The 25,275-nt window shown below is 41.7% G+C and overlaps 1 protein-coding gene across 5 annotated transcripts; it reads right to left on the reverse strand.

The window, feature by feature from the left end:
* Nucleotides 1-1,864: 1,864 nt before the first annotated feature.
* Nucleotides 1,865-23,873, reverse strand: ago4 (argonaute RISC component 4). Of its 5 annotated transcripts, none has more exons than XM_044335904.1 (19): nt 23,666-23,873; nt 16,522-16,693; nt 16,281-16,401; nt 14,626-14,807; nt 13,729-13,865; nt 12,847-12,981; nt 11,951-12,038; nt 11,689-11,836; nt 11,445-11,564; nt 11,072-11,200; nt 8,675-8,823; nt 7,957-8,141; nt 7,641-7,800; nt 7,118-7,298; nt 6,072-6,215; nt 5,590-5,724; nt 5,404-5,505; nt 4,487-4,686; nt 1,865-3,668 (listed from the first exon to the last, which is right to left on the reverse strand). In XM_044335904.1, exons 1-19 carry the CDS (start codon nt 23,682-23,684, stop codon nt 3,560-3,562), a joined length of 2,616 nt encoding a protein of 871 aa, XP_044191839.1. In that variant the 5' UTR covers nt 23,685-23,873; the 3' UTR covers nt 1,865-3,559. The 5 variants fall into 5 exon arrangements, with proteins under 5 accessions (XP_044191839.1, XP_044191838.1, XP_044191836.1 ...); XM_044335903.1 differs by having other exon boundaries at nt 7,127-7,298; nt 8,675-8,808; nt 11,039-11,200; XM_044335901.1 differs by having other exon boundaries at nt 7,127-7,298; nt 11,039-11,200.
* Nucleotides 23,874-25,275: the final 1,402 nt, after the last annotated feature.

Below are 25,275 nucleotides of genomic sequence, written 5' to 3' on the forward strand. Positions count from 1 at the left end.
CGAGGAGACAAAAATGGATGCTCGCTAGAGTAACCTCGCAAAAGAGGAGAGGGGTTCGGTTCTTTAACGGGTCCACGTTTGAAGAAAGTACCTCGTTTGAATTTGAACACGACGCAAAGAGCAGACCCCCCTCGCCTCAGAAGACAGCTTGTACCTCCCAAATTACTGACATTTGTGTAGGAATCTTTAAAATACACCTTAGAGAGACTGGACAAATATTGCTAGCCTAAAAACAGTCCCACTAAATTGATAAACATTTACCCAAAAAAGCATTTATATTTTTTTCTTTCTCATAATAAATATGATTCCAAAATGTTTTTTTCTTTTTTTTTTTAAAAAAGGACAATACTCCGGCATGCAGGCGAGCAAAGTCTACATTTTGTTACTTAAAAAGAAAATTATCTAAAGCCTACATAACTATTCCACCAAATGCACATTCCCACTGATTGATACGAGCAAATGAAATAAACAAAAAAAAAAAAAAAAAAACTTAAAAAAATAAAAAGTACAGAGACACGATAGCGAGAGTAGACCAACAACCACAATGAGTAGAATTATAGCTTTGTTTTTCCACATTTGAAAACTGGAACTGGGTTAATATTGCTTTGCAATGTCATGTTACAAACAAAGGGGGGGTGGGGGGGTGATCATTTATCTGACTGGAGTTTCATGATCAAATATAAGATTTAAAAACATCAAATCGTTCCCACCCCCGTTAGAGATGCCAGATGAATATTTCAATCACAGCCCAGTTGGCTTGGTGAGACTAGTGCACGTGATCTGCCCCCTTTTAAAACGAGGAGTGAAACTTATTGCATGCAATGCCTGGACAACACCCTCCCAAACCCCCCCCCCCTACCCTCAACCCCCACCCCCCACCCTCCCCCTATCCCCCACGAGCCCTGCTGCCTTCTCCACTTCCTGCCTCTCTGCTCTCGGCCAACGCCCACGCCTTCAACAGGCAGGTGCTCAAACTCATTCATAGTAAACCTGCTGCTTTACGGGTGGTTTATTACAAAAGGGTTTTCACTGAGCTGTCCCCCCCTGATGAGGCGTGCACGTCGACTGTTTCTCCGAACCCTCCCTTCCTATCATTATTCAATCACAACACCAGGGGGCGCCACTTGTTGCAACTGCCACCACAGCACATCCCGGTGATGTTACTACAGTGTCCATGGTAACAGCTTGCTGAGTGTTTGTATGCGGGGGGGGGGGTCCCAGGGCAGTGCTTATGCTTATTGTCAATTCATTTAATCCAGTGTTAAAAATGCATAAAAATATGAAAACACTGTTAAATAGTAGAGACTTTAAGATGGGTATACTTCAAATACACACAGAGTAATAGAAACCATTTTTTAAAAAGTCTAAAAATTCAACTCATTGCCTATCGCAAACCGTTTTTTTAAACAAATCCCTTAATCTAGGTTCACTCTGATTACAATCCCTGATTGTCTCCATCTATCTGATCAAAAAAAACCAACTGATACCAGCTGAGTGATGCACAGCGGTAGATCTGTTTCACCAGTCGGGAGTGCTACACAATACCTCGAATCTCCCTCTAACCTTTACTCGAAATCAGAACCTACAGAGGAAGCATGAATTCATCCATCCTAGGGGGCTTAAGTCTTCTCACCGTTAGCCAAAATGCTACAAAAAAACTCCAACCCAAAGCTCTACCCCTTTTAACCTGCAGCTCAACAACTGAAGTCTATTCCTGAATTCGCACTAGTAACTATATAACTGGCTTTGCTGCCAACCTTTAAAATTTCATCACAATAGTAACAACATTGACAACAACAATAACAACAACAACATCAATGGTAAACTACTAATTCTAAACAACAGGTTTTTTTTTTTTTTTAAGATAACCACAAAACATCTTATATTAAACTTTTACAAATCTGCTTTGTTGATTCGTTATGTATAAATGCATAAAGGTAAGAGAGATTGAGAGTGCCCTCTGTTGCTTGCCTAGCGTCCCGGGTCAGTGCAATGAATTGGCCACTATTAGCAAAGGAGACCTCAAAAGACTACGTTGGTTTCCGGCCCGTGAAACTACCTAACAAAGAAAAAAAAAAAAAAAAAAAAGGAAAAGCAACGTTCAACAGTGTTCTCATATAATCTTTCAGATAATCAGGTCCAAAGAAAAATAAGATTCTGCTTTTCACACAGAAAGCGAGGCGGATAAGACCAAACTCTTGTGTTTAATGCCGTCAAGCCGTTCAACAGGTCCCAATGCTGAGCCAGTCACAGGCCAGACCACGGTTACTACTGCTACACAGTCAGACCTGGCTACGCTCACTACTTGAAATGGATTAAGTTACTTCCTGGGATTCGATGATCTTTTGAAGCGTGAAGAAACAGCTGGCTCCCAACGGTGCGAATCCCACTACGACCTTAAAAATGTTACTTAAATCATTTCAATTAATGAAGCGACCCAGGACTGCTACAAATACCCACACCGGCCCTCTGTGAGGCCTGTTTTAAGTCATATGTCTCAAAGTTGCTCTATAGATGTAAATATATGTTTATATGTACTGTATGTGTGAATATAAAAACAACAAATCTGAGGAATTTACAGCAGTTATCTCCTTGATTTCCCTTTACAATTCAGTGGCCTGCCATGAAACACACACATGCACGCACAAACACACACTCACAAACAGCAGTACATGTACGTATATACAGAGATGCACACACACTTACACGCATACAGACTTGCGTAATCGTTGCCAAGATGGGAGGAAAGTAGTAATGGGCATGGACACCCAGATCACCTCGCTTGTAAAAGACCGTGAAGGAGAAAAAGTTAAAACACACGCTCATAAAAAGGAAAAAATATATATATCATTCTCAAAAGGTCGACTCCCCTCCGTCTCTTCATGTAGAGTTCCCTCCCCGCCACCCGATAAACCCAAGACCTTGTGACAGATTTTGCCCCAAAAGGGCGTTGAGGTAAAAGTAGATAAGAGTCCTGCTTAGCTGGGAGAGCTAAAGAGCTGCGCTGACACAGACTGTGCCAATCCACTCCCTTGCTCAGTGTATCTTAAAAACACAAGAGTGCAGACATTCAAATAGAAAAAACAAAAACAAACACAAAATAATGGCTCAACTTGTAGTATGTGTGTATGGTTTGTTTTTGTTTTTTCGTTGTTGGTTTTTTTTTTTGTTTTTTTGTTTTTTTTTCTTCTGTGCATTGGAAACCCCTCGGGGGGTGGGGGGGGTTTCGCAGTGCTGGATTGCTGGTTAGAACAACGGCTCGATTGGGAACGCTGGTTGTTGGAGCTTGTTCCGTGAAATAAAAGCTGCTGGACATCGGGACACAGCAGATTCCCCTGTCCAAGAGCCGCTTTGGTGCAGATTCAGAAAATGTAGAGTGAGTTATGAAGAGAAAGAGACAGACTACAAAGAGAGAAAGATATGGGAGAAGAAGAAAGAGAGAGAGAAAGAGAAAGAGAGAGAGAGAGAGACTGGCAAATAAAAAGATTTAAAAAAAAAAAATAAAAAAAAAAAAGACAGGAGGGAGTCCGCGGGTGGACTGGCTGACGTGCTCGCTAGCTCAGGCGAAGTACATGGTGTGCTGGGTATCATAATGGATCTGAACTGCCTTGGCCAACGCCTGGGGGTCCCGGCCGTTACTCTGGCCCGACACATGGCTGCCTTCAGCGCTGTAAGACAGAGATAGGGAGGGATTTAATTTGACTTTTTCCAGGAATTGTGTTAGCGCAACAAAAACACAGGAAATACAGGGATGGAAATAAGAAGCAGGAGCTGGTAGGTAAGTAGGTACGTGGCTTTCTGTCCAGTCTTTACATTGACTGCGGTGAGTAAATCATGTTTTAAAGCAAAGGTTACATTCTTTGCAGAGACAATAAAGACAAGAGGATGTAAAAATGACACACAAGTCTGCTTTAAGATACATTTTAGAAAGTCAAATTATGTGTCTTCTTTGAGGAACGTTGCTACAAGTACAAGCCCTGCCCTAAAGACTTGAGGTTCCTTGCAGTGCGATTGTACCTCTCTGAAAGCACATGTAATGTTTTAGCAGTCAAAACTTAAATATTATAACTAATTCTTAAGTTTAAAGGAAGCCAGTGAGGAGAGGTTTAAACAGGTATAAGCTTGGATCTATATTTTAAACACCTAGTCTCTGGACCTACAGTAAACGCCTCATATCTACAGCAAAACAGCCACAAGTTACCAAAGTTGCAACAATATCATCAGCAGAGTTGCATGTCCTGCAGTCACAAGAACAGTCACAGTATGTGACGCATAACTGAAGACGAGCCAAAATTAGAAATGATACCAAAATTGGTCTTGTGGTAAAACCATAATTATCTTCTCAGTGTAGGCGTTTTAAATGCTGTTAAACATTGCACAGATGAATTAACCCTCTAAAGTTTAATCCAACTCAGACACAGTCACATCTGAGCTAATTCATCTCTTTCTAGAGCTGGAAACAAAGAGATACGCAGGTCCGCCTCACCTGTCATGGTCTTTGTCCACCAGGTGGTAGCGGGCGCGGAAAGCCACTAGTCTGGCGTAGTAGGCCGGTGCTGGGATGGAGACGGAGCGCGTGCAGCGGACGTAGGTGTGGCACAGCTGGTAGGTGAGGAGCTGCAGCTCATCGGCCGTGAAACAGTTGTCGTCCCACAGGACGTGGTAATGGGAGGGACGGCTGGTTCCCTGAGGGCAGATGGGACGTAACATGTAAGATATGAGTGCTGCATGGATAATTTCATGTAATATGTTAACTTCACAGTTCTTTTGCACTGAGATTGTGATAAAAGTGCATTATTTGGCATAGAAAAACCTTCTTTTTCTTTTCCAGAACTGGACCCACACTGTGATTCTTCTCAGATAAATGCCTGTACACACTGTGCAGCATCAAACTAGGAAGCGAGTGAGCCAACAGAGCAGTTCGTAGTGACTGCTGCGATGTGCCTGTCTGAAGCCATGTTTTACTGCTATGTTTTAAATTTACAAGGGATCAGTGTTTCATACTTTAACGATTGTGGGTAATGTATTACTTTGAATTTCAGCCAAACGATGTGATGGGTCAAAGAAGCATCCCAATCATGCAGTTTATTCTCATTAAGCATCATAACTCTTATGGTAACTGCAGAGCTAAACAGCCATACCTTTGGGGACATTTTTCACTGCAATTATAGGTTTTAACCATAAGTTTGTATTTCATTTAAATGTGCTGAATCTATATTTCAAAGCTAAAAAAGAATGAATCTGAATGAGACCAGTTTTATTCTTGTCGTTGAATTTGTCATCATTTTGGTAATGTACCTGTTGTGTGAGAGCTGTTTTTTTTAATCAAATTGAAACATTTAATTTGTCACACAGCTTTTGTGAAAATCTGTAAACCTCAGTGTGTGAGCTTCTAACCCTCACCTGGATCCCAGCATGGCTGCACAGGTAGAAGTCGAACTCGGACGGATGTGTGATGGTGCTGTCCACCGTGGTGCCAGCTGGGACGTTACCGCTCTTCCCGACCTGCAGGGGGCAACAGACAGGTAAGAAAAAAAACAGAAACCTATACAATATCACAACATTATGGCAGAGTGAACTTCTACTGACCCTCTCAGCTTTATCGGAGCAGAAGAGACGAGTGTGGTGGCGTTTCTGAACGACAATGTAGGTAATGCCCGGCCTGTAATCCTCCTCCAGACTGATACATGCCTTCCTGATCGCTATCAGCTCTGGCCATGCGACCTGAAATTACACAAAAAGACACCCACACATGAAAGGCATCTTATACAACATTTGTTCTAAATATGTTGTTTAATTGTTAAATAATCGATAAGTTTATCATGTGAACCACTGACGTGTTTCTGTAGCCATTTTCTAATGGAATTGTTTATCATAAAATAACAGAAAAAAAATTTGATTAGACATATTACACAAATAAAAGTGCATCTATGAATAGTGGAAGCCACGTGAGGGCAAGTCTTGAAAAAATTATAAATCTCCGTTCCAAAATACCACAAATATGGCAGGAAAAAGCTGAACAGAGAAGCAAATAGTTGGCTAAACTTTGCAAAACACTGCCAATGTCTCACCTGCTTCATCTGTCCCTCCGACACGCCGCCACGGTAATAGATGATGCGCGTGGGCTTGAAGCGTGTGGACTTGTAGAACTGGATGAGCAGCTCCCGCACCATGTTGGTCAGGTCTTGAATGACCTCCTGGCTAAAGAGCTGCTCCTGGAGAGACAATAAAATAAAAAATAGGATTTAGACTCAAATAAGCTAAGATAAACTGTTAACAACTAGAAATACACCAACCAGTCAAGTTGCAGTTTACATACATGTCTGTCCAGACTCATAATATTTACGGTGAAGACTTTGAAGAAATTTAATAAAAAGGTATTAAGTGTGTTTTCCTTGTATGTGTTCACATGCTTGGCCAGTAAAGCTGATTCTGATAGAACACAAAGTTGTAGCCATGACAGTAAACAAAGCTTCAGATATCGATGTTACTGCAAAGAAGCTACAGATTCTAAAACGTGGATGCTTCACACACACACACACACACACACACATCTTCAACTCATCAGTACAGAAGATCTTTAAAATCACCACGGTTTCAAGATGGGCACCAAATTTTGTGTCATCAATTCAGTATCCAACCAAATGTGAAATATTGTCATAATCTTCCCTTCTGTTCCTGAGTTACTGCGTTGAATAACGGCCAGAAAACTGTTTTTTTGCAGAACATTATGATGTCACAGTGAAGTTGACCTTCAGCCTTTTGGATATAAAAATGTCATCACTTCATCATTTTAATCCTATTAGACCTTGACCTTTGACCACCAAATTCTAAATCAGTTCATCCTTGAGTCCAAGTGGACGTTTGTGCCAAATTTGAAGTAATTCCCTCGAGGCGTTACTGAGATATGGCGTTCACGAGAGAACGAGACAAACAGACGGACTGCCTGAAAACATAACGCCTCCGGCCTTGGTTATCAGCGGCGCGGAGGCATAAAAACTCAGAAAGTTTAAGGGTCCATCAGACTTTGATAAGAGAGACAGAGTGAGTCCATAAAACATGTCACTTACATACAACTTACTGATAGAAATAATTGAATAACTTATGTTTGACGTACAGAAGTTACCTGGGACATGTCTTGTCGAGACGTCTGGACTCTCACTGTGGCGCAGTAACGGCTGGGGTGGCCGTCCATGCTGCCCACCACCGCCGCGATGGACGGCTTCTTCCCGTCACCCGCTGGAGGATGTGTGACATCAGCGCCCAGGAAGATGACGGGCTGCTGGAACACAGAGGGCCTGAACCGAGCGACGACCGACAAAAGAAAAGAAAGAGAGAAAGATTTTGCATCACGGGCCTCATACGTCACATTTCATATTTAATTCCAAGACCAAGAACAAAAAAGATGCAAATATCATTATACTAAGTTATAAAACAGACAATATTTTACCTAAAGATCCTCTGAGTTTAAGCTCCAGACAAAGCAAATGACAAGAACTGCAAAAATCATCTCATATTGCTCTGTATCATATGACTATTTGTATTCAGAAAGCATCTAACCAAGCTACAACACTCAAAGCCAAAAAAGCATTCCAGCCTCCCATCTGGACTCAAACGAGGAAACTGTATTTCATGCTGACCTCTGATGAGGCACTAGGACGTTGTTGATGCCTCCCAGCTTGGCGTTGATCTTGAGGCAGAGGTTGGAGAGGGTCTGCGGGGACGTCTTCACTACATTCTTCACTTGGACGCATTGGGTGGCCATGCCGAGGAGGGTGTCTCCCACCCGCTTCACCTCGGCTGTGGAGGAGAAGACAGAGGTCACGAAAATGAATATCACAAAAAATAATTAGTTTAAAAACTGATGAATAACCTCTAGAGTACAATAATTAAGTTTAAATCCATTTTCCTTTGTTCTATCCTCATCTTAAAAAGCTGAAATCATGAATTTCTTACCATAGACGGGTGTTTTGCCAGGCAGGATGACCACAATCAGCTGCAGACCTACATAAGACATCTTGAGGTGTTTGAACATGGGCTCCACACTGTCTGCACCTTGGGCGTATTTACAGAAACATGGCTGGCCCTGAATGGGCATCCCAGCATCCTTTGAGATCTTTCGCAGTTGGTCAGTGAAGCTCCTATCAAAAAAAAAAACATTACAAGCTCATCAGAAATCAGAGACCATTTAAAAATATTTGATAAAACAAGGCGGATAAGCCTGAAATATCTTGGAATCTATCTTATAGTGGCCTTTTATGCTGCCCCTCAGTTCAGCTTCTGTCTGAAACAAGCTGTTTTTTTCCTGATTGTCCCTGTGGTCTTCTGCAGTAGTAGGATTTCACTTCTATTTATTGTTCTTTATGCGAAACAGAAACTTCTCAAATACATCTGTACACGTTCATGCCCAAATCTGATAAGAAATATGCAAGTGGATGACGCAAACAACCCAATCTGATCCCATCACGAGGAGGACATAGAGCTAACTTTGCAGACGAAGCATTCAGAGAACTTTGACCATGTTTAACACCATAACAGTATAAATAAAAATCAGAAAAAGTAGAAGATCTACACATCCTTGCTATGTTACTTCTCCTTGTCCAGTACATTTCTGAGACAAGTCTTATCCTGAAGCCACAGCGCAACATGAAAAAGTTTGAAGTCTGTGACTCACTTGAGCAGGTCCTCTCGACACTGTTTCTGCGGAGCGAAGCAGGCCACAGCCCAGACCTTGATCTCGATGCCAGCGTAGAACTGCTTCCCTCTCATGTCCCACACGCCCTGATTGGGCGTGGCCACGGTTTTATTCTGCGGAGAGAGTCCCTACTCTCTTAGTCAACCCCCCGATTGGATGAGCCAATACAAAAGGTATTACAGCGCAAAATACACTTTCATTTTCCTTCCGTATACAGACAAACATGATGCATTAAAAGCCCATCCAGCTGTACACAGATGTTTACAGCTGGACAGACACTGTACATTGTTAGACTTGATTATTCTACACACATTTAAACCAGTTTTACTGTATTATGATTTTGCTGTGATGCATTAATGCTGCAAAGAGTGCACTGTGAGGCTTGTTTGGAAGAGAGAAATGCTCAGGACAGACTATAAGAGATAAATTACTTTTTTTTTTCCTGACATCATGAACAGCAGACAAAAGTACTGTATCTATTCAAAGAGATATCATTAGGTGAGTGGCCCCTACTTGAAGTGTGGTTTTGAATACAATTTCAAAGGGCAGTGGCTTTCAATTAAGTTAACAAGATTCGCCAAAGGCCATTAAGAGCTTTTCCAAAACAAGTGACCACAATGACCTTCTTGAGAATAGCGTGCCAGGAAAAAAGTTCAGAACTTCTCCACCTCTTTCCAAGATCGGCCACAAAAATCTTTAATTTAGGTTTCTGATTTAAAGTGTCTAGTAAATTATTACAGGTTGCTGTCAGGAATATAAAAAAAAAAAAACCCATCAATTACAGTGCATGTTACAGAGGAAACAGACTGTTGCTTTTCCCGTTTCAAATGTTGTGCGTAGAGTCGCTTCATCTTTATTTCTGAGAATACTTTGATGCAACAGTATGTCAACAAACATCAGTGTGAAATGGAAAAAGCAGTCAGTCTACATTTAAGAGCATTTAACTGGAAGCCGATTGGACTCGATATCCCAGCAGGCAATAGGCCAAGCCATTCAGAGAGAGTGTAGTGTGATAGGATCTTAGGTAAATTAACCAATATATAGTTCAGGCAGCCAATAGAGGGATTTACGCCTGGCTTTGGCACCTGAGAGGCATTTTTCAAGCAGCAATCTGCTTTACAACAGTGAAAGGACAACTGTAAATAAAAAAAGGGGAAAACTGTCCAAAACACTAAACCAGTTTCCCCACAGGGATCATTAACGTTTCATCTCATCTACGCAGAAATCGTTGGAACGCCGCCTCTAGATTGGCGGCTTGTTGTAGTATTTATATCGACCTTTTCATTTACAGTTGGGAGAGAAAATCTTAATTCACACTCCACGGGCTTTAAAACAGTAATGAATCTTTTAAAGCGATTGCACATTAATGCCGGGTGACTGCGAGTCTTATCGTCTTCCTGTTGGCAGCACATCCGTTTTTTTCCCCCTCTTACACACAATCCTTGAATCCCAATTCAGCCTCTCACACCTCACAACCGAGCTGTGATGTAGGTGTCAAAGGTCTGTACTGTTGTTTTTTTAAAAAATATATTATATTTACATCTGTCTTTTGCATGTATTATCTAATCTTCTTAGTTATTTCCATATTACGGCTATAGTCGCCTTAATGGCTGATTTGAGATTCAGTGGGTGAATCTCAGCAGTCCACGATGATTATCCCCTTATCTCCTTCCCTCCACTTCCACAGACACTGGTGAATGCAAAAGGTTAATCTCAAAGCCCTTGTCTATAAGCATTATGATATTTACATACTTAAAAGCTGTTTCAGTGGAGGGAAAAAAAAAAAAAAAAAAAGAGTATTTGAAATGATAAGATATGCATGTTTAAAGAGACTGCTGAGATGCACCAAAGGATTATAAACACAGGGATAGTTCAGGGTCTGCTCGAATCAAAATCTGGTCTGAATTAATTAATTTAAAAAGTTAAATATGCAATTTTTATACCGACTAACTTTTATACTAATGATTATTTTCATTATCGATTCATATCAGATGTCTTGTTTTGACCAATCAAGTCTAAAATTCACATCTGAGAAGCTGCAACCAGCAAATGTTTCGCATTTTTCCTTTAAAAAAATTACTGAAATGATTACTCGATGATCAAAACAGTTGATTGATTTTCTGTCAATCTACTGATCGACTGCATTGTTTCAATCAGCAGCCCCTTTATTTATTTCAATGGCTCGAAATCAATCAAAATGTAAATCAATTATTATCAAAAACCAGATTGTCTCATTCTTCTGCAAACCTGGAACGACCCCCGATGTCCCCACCATTCACTCTGATGCCCCCCCACCCCCCACCACCCCCCCCCTGTGCGTTGTAGCCCCTGCTCAGTACTCACCCTGCCACAGTCCCTCCCTGTGTCTGTACTCACCCGGCCCCCATACTGTAGCATGGGTGCTGGGAGGACACGCCCCGTCACCTCCGTCATGTCATTGTGCACCACAATGCCAAATTCCTTCAGGTAAGGGTCCGGCCCCCCGACCATGCTGTTGCTTTTGACCTTGGTTACAAAAATAAAAAGAAAAACGGGAGAAAGATTAGGAATTGATGATGGATGTCAGAGAACAAAGCAGAATTGTCTTAGAAGTTTCTCATATTCAGCGTTTACAGGAGTCACTGAGATCAAACGCAGTGGCTCCGACTGAAAAACTACAGATAGCTGGAGAAAAATAAACCGAATGCCAGCTGCTGCTCCGGTTGCTGGTCTCACTCCCACCCCGAGAGGGGAAACAAACATCACTCACCAGTCTGCTGATCTCTTCTTGTCTGTCGGGGGCCGAGCGTGCCGTAGCTTTGATCATGGTGGATGTCTGGTTGTCTGTTAGTTTCTTGATACAGCGCTGGCCTGCTACTATGTTACACACCTACAACGTAGGAGGAAACGTGTCATTAATTAAACAAAAAGACACCGAGATAAGAGGAACAACAGCAGGGAAAAGGTCGCCATTGGTGATGGAAGACTAATTATGATATTTAACTATTTCTCACCTCCAAGGGAAGGTAGGTGTGCTTCTGTTCCTGTCCTACTTGCAGACAGGGTAAATGTGGATACTTGAGCTGCAGATTGTACTTCTGCTTGAAATACTGAGCTACTGTGCACTCCATGGCTTGGCCGTTCTCAAGCTGTAACGGGAACCTGTGAATGAAAAAAAAAACGTGGGCGACAGAAATCCACATCAGTAAAAGTATGTAAAACAAAAAAATCAAAAAAAAAAAAAATTACAGGAAGGGTAATATATGACCAACTTACGTTTGGTGGCTGGCAGGTCGGCGGGTGACGTTGCACACACGATATTTTCTCTTCATCTGGCCGCAGTGTGTGACCTCAACTTTCAAGCCTGTTAAAAAACACACAAGAAGAAGAAGAAGAAAAAAAAAAAAGATGGTTACACAATGTGAAGGAGTATTTTTTAGATCTTTCGACTGTGCTGGCTTGGAATCGCAGCGTGTTGTTCCTCTGCAGGCGTCTTGAGGCAATAAGGAAGATACATACTGACAGCGAGGCTAACTGCATACAGCTCTCTGCAGTTTCTCTTTAGATATTTGTCACAATACAGCTTATAAAACAAACCAAAAAGGGAGAATGGGGAGAGAGAGTTGACAAGTGTCTGGCACAGAAAATATGCAGCTGAAATTCCACACGGTCCAAGTATCTGATTCAGAATTACAAGAAATCTGAAAAATGTCAGTTACTCCCTGCGAGGTTATTTGGCGACTCTTTGTGTAGTTAAGTGAAGAAAAACAGAAACCAGATTTGCTTGAAATTTTTAAAAAAAAAAATATTTCTGTGATGAATAAAAACTGTTTTGTTGAAGAAGATCCGATGTGAATGCTTGTGTGATGGGACGTATTTCTGCCTACGGTAGTTTCTGTTCAAAAGGCAGAATCACACACACACACACACACACACACACACGAGGTGTTTCATCACTGTTGCAGGTTAAGCAGTGCGTGTGTGTGTGTTTAGTGATACAGCATGTGTGGGTGTGTAGTTTCTTTAGTTCTTACACCCTGCTTAAAAACAAACATTCCCACACCCTACATGTAATCTCTCTAAACAGTGGGTCATAAAAGGTAGTGTATATAACGTCTATTAAAACTAGTCATTCAAAGCCATGTCGTAGTTGTCAAAATATATTTGCTTACCTCTTATTTCCTTAGTGAATTTGACACGCTGCGAGTCCGTCAGCGGTTTGGTTTGTTCGTTGATGTTCTGTATATCTAGCACCTCGCACATGAACTCTATCACAGGCTGAGCACGGTAGAAAGCGGTGGCCGACACTGCGGGGATAGAAGAGAGACATTATCCGTCAAATCCACCGGAAAAACTAGTTAATGCATGACATATCACGATAAGATGTCTGGCCGAAACTAGAAGAGGGGAGAGGGAATGTAGCGCTGATGTATACGGAGGCTTACAGGTGACTTAAAACACCTTCTTGCCGCCATATTGGAGGTCCTCATTTCTTCATCAGCAACAGCTACAAACTGCTGGCCTTCTTTTTAACAGTTTGACTTGGTCTCCTGGATATAACTGAGTGGATTCAAGCAAACATGAAGCGAACCATCACAGTCCTGATAACACATTAGGACCCGTATTTATATGAAAACAAGAACTTCTCATGAACTGGGACAGTTAGTGATTTGGTCTCGGTGTTAAGTTGACCTCCAAACTATCTACTATCTCTAACTGTTCACATATATAGGAACTGGTTTCAGTGCTAAAATTCTTGAAACCATTAGCCAATTAATCATTAGATAATCAACAGAAAATTAATAGCCAACTATTTTGATAACTGATAAAATCGTTTGGAGTCACTTTTGGAGGGAAGCTTCTTAAATGTGAATATTTTATCCTCACAGTCAGTTAACACCTATATGAGCCAGATACAATATACAACATGTACATTCAGACACATATTATCAACGACTCTACTAAAAGAACAGTTTAATTATTATTCAAATCTCTGACACACACACACACACACACACAAAGCTCCGGCGGGATCAGCTCCACTCAGGTCTTACCATCGATGTTGAGCATCATGTTCCACATGGCAGGACGGACGGACTGATGGAAACCAAACCACACCTCCCTCCCTCCGCCCAGAGGATGGTAATAGCCCTCCGGAGGAGAGAAAAACGAACGCCCCACTGGAGTGTACCTGTGTACGCAAAACACAAAAACATCAGTCACCGACAGGAATTAATCGACGTGGAATCAAACCACCTCAAAGATTATTTTTCAATAAGCAACCAGAGTAAGATTCAAACTGGTCTCCAGTTGATTCTGTAAGATATTTGGGTTCAAAGTTAAGACTTTGATGGTCACATACAGGAAACATAACTATAGCTCAAAGCATTTTTTAACCACCTTAAGAGACAAATGTTTAGCTTTTGTTTGCTAAAGGTTTGCAAATCATTATTTCAGGGTGTTAAATTAAGCAAACGCACCTGAAAATGTTCATTTAATTATCTGTGTTTCAAGAAATAATCTTGTAATTAGTCTATACCCACTCAAAGCTACTGATACCAGAAACACAGGGTCAGGGTTTAACAAAGTGCTATTGATTCATAACGTAGTGGCTTCACAAGTTTAGTGTCATTTGATGTCACATCCAAATCGAAGTCAGCAGTTTTCAAAAAAATAAAAAAAAAAGCAGCTCTCTTTGGTTCAGTGGTCACCGTGTTGTGTTACAAAAAGCTGCTGTTAGGGAATCGATTCTATGAAAACGTATCCGTAGCGAGGCACTAAACACATCCATTATAGAGTGTAATATGATTTGATCAGGAAGACACAAGACAGCAGGAAATTAAGAAATACAGACAAATAAAAAGATGAAAAGCAATAACCCCGACACAGATGTGAAAATTATGTGGGTGGTGCGTTTGAGAAGAGGCAGACGGGGGAAGGAATATCGGTACCTCATGGAAGGCAGATGCCGTGTGATGACATCCAGAGCCTGAACGGAGTCCTCGGGGACCTCGTTAAGGTGACCCGATAGGGCTTCCAGCAGCATCTGGAGACTGACCACGGACACCCACTGCAAGGACACCTTGAACGTCTGATCCTTCCCCTCGCCAGGCAGGGTCACCTCCAGATCCACCTGCAGAAGGACGGAGAGAGAGCGTGAAGGGAGCGAATGATGAGTGGAGGGAAAACGGATTGAAGAGCAGGTGACAGAGAGAGATAGACAGTAAACACTCAAGGGCAGAGATAGTGAAAGACGAGAGCGACACACAAAACACCTTCAAACGCCCCCGTGAGTCAATTTGTCATAAACAAAAGTTGTCATTAAAAACATTTCATCAGTACAAGAACACAGAAGAAAACAAAGAGAAAACATATCTGCTTCAGTCTTTATGAAGAAAACATTTACATCAATCGTTTTTTAATGTTACGATTAAGGGTTTTGGCAAGCGTGCAGGGTTTTTTAATCATTCAACATTCAATCCATCATGTTTACATCTGTGATCTGCTCTGTGCCAACTAAACTAAAACATCTTTTCACTGTTAAAAGAAAAAAAAAGAAAATCTGTCAAGTTTGTGTGTCAGTTCAGACTCAACAAGCGAAGGGTTTGTTTGTTTTGTACAAACATCCAATCATCCAGACAGAAATGATACTTTCTAATGACACTATGCATAGTTTTGTTGATGCAGTAACCAAACTATATGAATATATTTGCAAATGAAAACAGTTTATAATCAATAATTGATATTTTTAGATGTATATCCCCAGAATGATGTACTATGAATCTCAAACTGAAGTTAAGGAAGCCATGTTTTGTATTACTTGCAAATGATATTTCCACGATTTGCTATTTTATTGAAATAATGTAATTTTTTTCCTTCCATTTGTGGATTGATGTAAACTCAATATCCTGAGCAATTACTTCTGGATCTATTATAGTTAATCAGATGATTGTGATTAGCTGTGATAGGAGGAAGGAGTCTAGTCTAGACTGTACTGGAGCATCAGCACAGTCTCTGATGTTTGTTTTGTTTTGTTTGTGAGAATAAAAAAAATCAGACAAATAAAAGGCAACGGCATCGGCTGCAGCGTTGTGACTCGGACTGTTTCACATTTCGAGTCGAAGAAGCGGAGCCTCGTTAAGGTGACGCAGTTTAAAAGGAAGTTTAAAACAAAAAACCATGACACCCGGGATGCAAATTAAGTTTTAGTTAAGGGTCGTATTAATAGAATATAAAAAGATCTAATCGATGTCTGGTGGGGATCTCGCTTAAGAGGTTTCACCAGAAATGCCAGCAGTGGTATCTCATTTTCTGTCCAGATTTTCCAAATTGATCTGGAATTCGAGGCGGCAACCATCCACTTACAAACCCACAAACATGGAGTCTGCCAGCTCAGCCTAATCCACTAAACCATTTCACATGCATGCCTCCTTCTTCCTAAAATATGAACAAACCGCTGCGTTGATGCTCTTAAATGCCAACCACGTCTCGCTTTATGGAGCCTTAGAGTTACTTAGATTTTTTTTCCTAAACATGACAAGACACTCAAACGCGTCTGCGTACATGCTCACGGACACAGAGGTGGAGTGTTTTTCGAGATACCGACCCTGTCTCTCCCAATCGGCAGTGGGTGCGCTGTGTACATGTTCCTCTTCCCGTCGTAGCCGGGCTGTCGGTCTCCGAAGATCTGCATCTTGAAGTGCCGCACCATGGTGTCCACCACCTCCCTAAAAACGACAGAGACGACAGGGGCGGTGAGTCACGACCACGCTCGAAGCGATAGCATAATCATTCAACCACAAATATCATTTAGAGTCCGTCCAAACTTCAAATGTCGGCGGGTTTACCTGTTGACCCTCCGCGGCCGTTTCTCAGGCTTGATGTCGATATCATAGTGATAGACATCAATCTTGGGAATCTGCACCTGGAAGTGGTTGGCGAGGAGCCGGATGGGTTTCCCCACAGTGCCGAGGCCGGGACGCCGCGGAGGCTGAAACAGAGAGGTAGGGGCGGGCGGGCCTGGAGAGGAGAGAGCAGAGAGAACAGTGAGTGCTTTGCAATGTCGTCATATCACAACAGTTACTTATTGATTCTCCACAGGGGAGTCATTCATTAGCATTTATCTTATGGGCTTTTATGGATATTGCAAATCAATATGTGAGAACTTTGGTAAGAATATCTAACTTTCTTCATATTAGAGAGTGAATTCATACATTTCGTAGTTTCCCCATGTCACTAGCAGTCTTGTAAGAAATCATTCTGCCTTTAAAACTAGTCAAGCTTCAAACAAAAACATGCGAGCATTTAATTTGAATGCATTGAACAAAGGTGGCGACTGTGAGATCCTGTGCGTTTATCTTCCCGTTAAACGCCAAATTCGAAGGATGAATGCGCGCGGCGTAACGCCAAGCTCGTTGCAAACTATCTCATCAGTGACACCTGCTTGAATGCACCGAAATGGCCTCACAGAACCCACGGCTGCACACACAAACACGGTTTGATTGATCCGTAACTCTGGCCCCTGACCTACATGGGTCAACAAGAGGCCGGCGAAACAATGACCTCCAATTATCCTTCGGCCCGGCCCGCCCCCCCCCCACCCACCCACCCCCTACCCCCCCAGCTCCACCCAGACACACAAGGGCGCCCACCCCACACGCCGAGACAAAGACCCAGCTCCTCTCAGACAGACAGCAGCAGGGCCATATGGAGGGGTGCCACGCAGAGTCTGGGATTACCGTTACATACAGTACACGCCACACTCACACACACTCACACACACACACACACTCATACATACAGGACTCCTACATGCAACCCACCTAACTCAGGTACCACTTGAGTCTTACATTGTAGCATAAAAAACACTGCAGGCAAAGGAGGAGCACAATGTCCACAATGCTTTAGTCATCAGTTAAAAACAGCACGTACGTTTAATTAAGACCGCAGGCCTCTTTTAGCTACAGCCAACCTGATAATGACTCATCCGTCTCACACAGCAATACTACTCATTTACATTAACATGGAACGAAGGTGATGTCTGCTCTAAGCGACATTAATAAAAAAAAAATAATAATAATAATAATAGAGTGTTGGTGGTATTGAAGGAGGTTGGAGGAGGCGGCGTAATGCTTTTGTCAACTGACAGCTAAGGGACCGCGGGGGTCCTCCTGAACTCCATGCACCCACACGCTCCAGTTAGCAAGTGAAGCGCGAGAGCACGGACAATCGGGACCCTCCCCATCGCTTCCTGAAAACACGCTTCCCCAACATGAACTCATCGAGCCCCGGTCCCCGTATCACCTCCCCCCCCCCCCCCTTTGCTCCCAACGACCCAACTCCTCCTCCTTCTCCTCCTCCTCCTCCTCAATCCTACAAAACAAACCATGAGCTTGATTTAAAACATCATTCAGCTTTTTTCTAAATGATTTTGTTTATGATACAGTCTTAAATAAATAAGAGACTATTGGTTGCACGTCTGATCTTCCTTGTCACGACTTGGATTAAAATCATTTGGTGACTCACTCTACTTTGTCCTACTGGCCTTGTTACTGATGGCAACAAAAGGCACCAAATGTTCTACACTATGCTGCAAACTGGCAAGCTCCACGCCGTGTGTGTGTGTGTGTGTGTGTGTGTGTATACCTCTCGCTTTATGTGTCACAAAAGGCGATAAAGTGTTTCAAGTGTATTGAAATTCAGTCGTAATTTAAGTGCATTCGTTTACACTTTTTTTTTTTTTAGCGCCGTGTGCAGAAAGCTTTACATGCAGGAAAGTGTGTTTATAACATTTTGTGCACAATGGGGGTAAATTACTACACAGTTAAGTCAACACCTCTTTGATATAAGCTTAAAAATAAACACGTTTGACCAAAGTTAAAAAAGGTAGGAGGGCTATTGTTTTGTGTGTGACATTGTACGTTGGTTTCTATTTTTTTCTTGGTCACCGGGCGAACGGACAAACACCACAGCGAGGGTTTTAGTCTGTGTGCATGAAGCACAGCGAGGTCTTCCTCTTCCACTTTCACCAAAAGCAGAGTGGTACCTATATTTAGCCTCCTCAGCTGCCACACTACCACACTTAGAAATTTGTGTGAGAGTATCAGCATGAAATGCCTGAACACATCCTTCCGCCACATGAAGTCTACTTATCGCCGTCAGTACTGCCGCCAACGACCACAACAACCATTTCTTTTGTGTTTTTTTTTAATTAAAAGAGTCTTACTGGTAACGTTCAATTGTTTTGTGTCTGTTTTTATGTCTTTAATGTGTGAGTTTAAATCATGGGCGCTGACAAAAACTGCGCAGATGAGAAAAACAACAGACAGAGATCACAGATTGAGATAATATCAAAACATTAGATACAAAAAAAAAAGAAAAACCCAACAGAATGCATGAGTAGGAACTAGAATAACACTTGGGGTAAATGTCAGGCCAGCTCAGTAATCTGTACGGCTTCTGCAAAGAGAAAAACAAACCAACTTGGCCTACATTCATGCAAATGAGGATATTTTAGTGGACATAACGTGTCACAGGGAAAAGGTGTGTCAAGTACATGACAGCAGGTGAGAGTATATCAATCTGATCTTCATAAATAAAAGGTTTGAGGCTCATTTAATTTGTTTCTTTCTGTTTTCCAAAGTATTATCGTTCTTAACAGAGTATTTTAAATCAATTAAATTTTTCCTGCACAGATATACTTAAATAATAACGAAGTGGGGGAGGGGTAATCATAAAGGAACGATGATGACAATGGCAAACAGTCTCTCTGTGAGTGTTTAAATAAATTACTGTGTGGAATCAGGGGAAGGGGAAAAAAAGATTTGAACAGGCAAGCAGCCATAAAAAAAAAATCTAATATGAGAAAATTAATGAGAAACATCATATGACATCCGGACGATCCAACATCACAGAGTACCACTTCATCAAGAATGGAAGATACAAATGCGAAGTAATAGGCTATAGCATGTCCATCAACAAGACAGTCTTTTAAATGACTTGTATCAGTGCGAGTGTCTTTAAAATGCCTGTAAATCTAATGAACGTGTATATTTTAGTGTTCATTAAATCAATCTATCGCATTTTAACACATCCCATAAAAAAGGAGGCTGTTCATGCGTTTTTTTAAAGAAACACTGGGATTGACAAACTGAACTAAAAAGTCACTTGTGTCTGACGGAATTACTTTTAAAATGTTTTTGGATAAAAATAGATGTCGCACAAAGAGACCCTGCAGACTTGTTAAAGGTGCTACTTAAGCCTCGATTTAAAAACAACCCCATCAAGCGAGCTTCCTCCATAATTTTATGCTTCGGCTCCAAGTGAGACGGAGCTGCATCTACTTTTGAGTCACAGAGGAAGTAAAGTTAGCTTTTCCTGGCGTAGAAAATGACAGATGCACTGGAGGGAAGGGAAGAAAAAAAAAGAAAAGTCTTTCTGCTCTTTATGTAGCACTGTGTATGTGCATCTTTCATCTCGGATCCCGATTGACCACTAACATGTGCAAAAAAGAGCAACATCACACAGGACTAAGATTACCACGCTGAGTTTTTCTCTTCACTAATCTGATGTTTAAAACCCATTAGATTATACTCATATTTGTTACTCGTACACTGCAGAGCCTACTAATGTTATGCGTGTCCCTGGTAACCGCGGTGTGATCGAGCAGAGAGACAGCTGGGCTTAAAGCTAAGCGTGAGGATGATGGCTCGGCCTGGTGATGAGTCAGAGACTAACAGTACTGAGCAGGGAGCGCACTGACGCCCACACCTGCAAATCACCTGGATTAAAAAAAAAAAAAAAAAAAAAAAAAAGTACTACACTGGACTGCGGAAACAACAAAAGTACTGCAAAACGCTTCCTGGTCATTCACATGATGGAAACGTCTGCTTCTTAAGAGCGGACAAGGGTGCACTTTATTTTTAACCGGTGAGTTCATGTGCAATGCTAAGCAAATATGGTTTTGTGTTGCGTTAGTTGCTAAAATTTCACCACTGGAGTGCCTGCAGTACATGTTACTAGGCTACAATCAGCCAATGGATGCATATCCTGACTACCAGTACAGATGTTTACTGAAATAACACACACACATACACACACACACACACACCGATCATTAATCATTCTAAAACTTTAACAACAACAAATGAAGCTGTTTCACTTGTTTTCCTCTAGACTTTTGCTTTTTTGGCCCTGTCCTTGTGGAGTAATATAACTCGAAATCATCATGAATTTCTTGCTTACTTTAAAACATTTTCAACTCGAGTAGGGCTCCTTTTTTCGCTCGAGTCACACCAGCCACAGCAAATCGTCGTCCATTCGCTTCTGTTTACATCTTTCCAGTGTATGCATCTGCGCCAACCTTCAAGCTTGTATCTGATTAAACCACCTGCTTTACAAAACACACTCCCAAGTTTCCACTAAGTCATTACACGCAGCTTTTGGGGCCCTATCCTAAAGAATTCCAGCTACACTAAAGAAAAGGCCGAAGAGTGTTTCTGAGAAAAAAAAAATCCTCCCAACAACTGAACCAGAAGAGGCTCTATTGTTGAGCCATAGCATGACAGGACATCCAGCTGTGGCGCAACCTCGCAAACAAGCCAATGTCACATCATCTCACTTCCTAATGCAACTACAACAACAAGCATTTTTATAGTTATATACATTTCTGATCGCAAAATACCAACAATGTGATGATTACACAAATACATACAGAATATAAAAATTACAATATGGAGACAAAATTCTCCAGATATTGTTGTTAACTGTCAATTAAAAAGCACCATTGTTGAATTTCTCTGCTGGTGCTGCTTGGCTGCAGAATGAAGAAAAATAGTCACTTAATACAACAGCTGAATTAGAAAATTAGCATTTTAATTGCATCAAAATAAGTACTTTTAAAAGCTTAAACCTGCAGTGCAGAGCTTTTGTCCTCCCTTTTTTTTGGCAGTGAGAGTAAATAGTGGTTACCGGGATGTAACTACAGTTCTGTGAGTACATGCATAAACGGTGGATTAATTTGTTTTGAGCGTCACAACCCCTGTGAAATGACTCGTTTTCGAATTTGATCCGTTTGGTACGATAACATTTGGAAAGTCGTGTAGAGCCGCATGATTAAATTATTTTATCCCTCAAGTTAGCAGAGGGCTAAACCGGAAGTTAGCCAGCTCGGGCTCTGGTACGCATGCTCTATAGACGCCCCTCAAATCTGGCAAACCAATCATTGCTGGTTGAGTTAAAAAAATGCATCGCTACCGGTGCGCCAGTACGGGAATGTCACCACAGACACCAGATTAAAAAATACAGAGATTTACAAGGCGGTGATTGGCTTGATCAGTATTCTTTTAACTCATTTGGCAAAGGTTTGAATGTAACAGACTCAAGCTTTCACTTGTTTTGTAACCTTTTTTTTTTTTTTTAAACAAAGACTCACTAAAAAAAAAAAAAAGCACCTTCAAACCAATATGGGGCTGTTGGATGCAAAACCTATAATACTGCAACACAAGTTATTATTATTAAAGTGCATAAATCATAACTGTGGCAGGCAAATCTTGATCTATGCTCCACTTAGAAAGATAAACAATCATTAAATCCCAGTCCTCTCTCAAAATGCAGCTGGAAATGATTTAATTTCATTGTGGATAAAAAACCTTTGTGGCTTGCGTGTGACAATGAGGCTGCCAGGGATCACACACACACACACACACCTGTGGATAGCTGCACAATAGTGTTGTCTCCAAACATTCCCTAGGACCTTCACACAGCACCCTGCATCTGTTTAACATTTTCCTCCTTAAAATAAATAACACACCTAGGTTTTTCCTAATGCCACCAGCTGCCTTTAAGAGCTGTGGGCGCTGTGTGTGGACATTCAGCAAGTCAACAAAAATAAAACCATAAAAGAAAGGTGGTTTGTTCTCCCTCCCTCCCTTACCTAAAGGCGCATTTCACAAACAAAAAAGAGCAACAGTTTGTAAGGAAAAATGGGAGGTAAACACGTTATTTTGCAGCTGGAGCCAACAAAAAAAACCCCAAAAAACTAAGTGTTCAGGTGTGTGGCTACCTTTACCCCTGCATGCTTTGTCATTAGATCCATAAGTACCTTTGTTATCACATAGGAGATAAAATAATATGGAGCTGGCCTGCAGATGTGATCGATTAAAGCGCCATCCAGCCCTGCTGTGCTCTCACGGGCGCATGGCTGCAGCCCGAGGAGAGGCGCGTAAAGCGGTGACAAGACCCGCATAACAGTAGTCAATTAGGGGCTCACTAAAAAAAAACACGCACGTACGCTCACTTAACGCCAGTAACATGTGTTTTTATTGGCATTCATGTTGTTTTTCCGATCCATCGCTGTCATCTCGGACGGGGGCAGCCCGAAGAAACGCGTTGTTCCCCCCCCCCTCCTCCCCACCCCCCCACTGCCGATGGCGATTCAAATTTAAACGGTTTAAAAAGCAGGAAGACGGTTTAATAAATGTGGGATTTTTTGCCAAATTTCGACGGTATTGTTTGTTCTCGTTACGGAAACACGTTGGTTGGTTTTTTTATAGCCATAGGAGAAACAGACCGTGAACAAACATCAACGTAAACACACCACCACGACGCGGAAGGAAAGGGAAGGAGGAAGGAAGGTCCTGATAGTTAAATCCCCACTCACACAATACCAACCCTCGACACGACGAGCTGTGCGCGCTACGGATAAATAAAACCGCGCGGACATAACTGAATAAAACGATTAAAAAACACCCTCGTTTCTCGTTCGGGCGCGAAACGTGGCTCCCCCCTCGATGTAAATAATGTCACACACGTATATACACACGGACACCACGGGCTGGGCCTCGGTTTGTTTTCCCCGTCAGCGCGTCGAGGCCTCGCTGCAGCCGCGGCCCCCAGTGAAGCGACGCATTTGCGCACACGCTCCCGACACACGGCTGGCTCTCTCCGCTCCTCACTCGTCTCTCTCAAAAAAAAATGTCTCTTATTTCTTACCGGGTCCGAGCGCTTCCATGGCCGAGGCCTCTCTCTCCGTCTCTGTCCCGGCCTGGCGGCTCCGTACCGACGCTGAAATTGGGGGCGGTATCGCGAAGCTTAAAGTGGCTAATTTAAGAAAAGGGAATATAGATAAATGCGTGGATGACGGCTGACTGGACTGACTGACCTGAGCTACTGCTGCTGCTGGTTCTGGGGATTTGTAAGTGCGCATGCGCCAGGGGAAGCCGTGGAGCGCGTTGTGCGCATGCGTAATTTGGTGTACCGCACTGGCAGATCAAACTTTAATGAGAGGATAGTAACAGTGGCGTAATATTTAGAGCTGCAACGATTAGTCGATCCATCGATTAGTTGATCTGCAGAAAATTCACTGCCAACTATTTTGATAATTGATTAATCCTTAATTAATTAAACTTTTTTTAGGAAAAAATGCTGAAATTCTCTGGATGCAGCTCCTAAAATGTGAATGTTTTTGTGGTTTTTTTGAACCTGTGACAGTAAACTGAATATCTTTGGGTTGTGGGCAGTTGTTCGGGACAAAACAAGACATTTTAGGTTGCCTCTCGGGCTTTGGAAAACAGTGATAGGCGTTTTTCACCATTTTCTAACATTTTAAAGACTAAATGACTATTTGATGAATTGAGAACATAATCAACAGATTAGTTTATAATGAAAATAATCGTTAGTTGCAGCCCTTGTAAAATTGGTCATGAATAGTATTCAGTTCCTTTGCTTAAAGATCCCCTCCAGACATGTTTTAAGACATTTAAAACAAATTGTTATTAACCTCTTACCAGGCACCCCCATTTTGGTGCGCAAGCCTGAAAATAATGAACCCAAAATAAGAAGGGTATTGTTCTTCAATCCTTTTGATTACAGACATAAGCCTGGTTTCATTTAAAATATAACTCCCATGGGTAGAAGTGTCATTTAACAGGTTAAAATGTTCCCTCCTGGAAAACTCCAGAATCTATGAATACATAATTATTTTTCATTTCAAAAGTTTAACTGCTGGACACAAGATGTCTCCTACCTCACTGAAAAGTCTGATCTCAGTGTATGTGCACTGGAGGCTTCAAGTGTCCACATCACACTTGTGTAAGTTGCATATCGGACCAGAGTTAGCTCCAAACTGGTTTTGATGTCACAAATCATTCTTGTAGGTATATGTCTTAAATTTTAAGGTGAGCATACAGATACATTCTCCCTCCAGCAGATGAAAGTGAAAACAGCCTTCTAGCGTCAAACTCTGCACATATGTCATTCTGCACAGTGAAGCTCAAACATTAACATATTTTTGAGCAGAAAGGGACTGTAAGTAAAAGAGTGTAGAAATACTCCATTACAAGCACAAGTCCTGCATTCAAAATTTTACTTAAGTAATTAAAAGTACTGAAGTATTATCAGCAAAATGGTCTTAAAGTGAAAGTAATGCAGAAAAATTGCCCCTGTGAGTGTTTCATTGTTTTCTATTGCCTATTATATTAAAGACATCATGAATAAACATATAAGATAAGAAAATATCATTATGTGGGAATGTAAATACACACAATTTACGTAACCAAGAGCAGCTGGAAGTAAAGCGAAGAAATTAGATTTTCTGAAGAAAG

This window comes from Thunnus albacares, chromosome 19, assembly GCF_914725855.1.
Source record: "Thunnus albacares chromosome 19, fThuAlb1.1, whole genome shotgun sequence".
NCBI lineage: Eukaryota > Metazoa > Chordata > Actinopteri > Scombriformes > Scombridae > Thunnus > Thunnus albacares.

Excerpts from the sequence above, each read along its gene's own strand:
- ago4 (XM_044335900.1), bottom strand. Across the intron at positions 12,039-12,846 it reads ATTCACTAAGGAAATAAGAG|GCTTGAAAGTTGAGGTCACA; the intron begins GTAAGCAAATAT and ends GTTTTTTAACAG. Across the intron at positions 4,687-5,403 it reads GCAGCCATGCTGGGATCCAG|GGAACCAGCCGTCCCTCCCA; the intron begins GTGAGGGTTAGA and ends ATCTGCCCTCAG.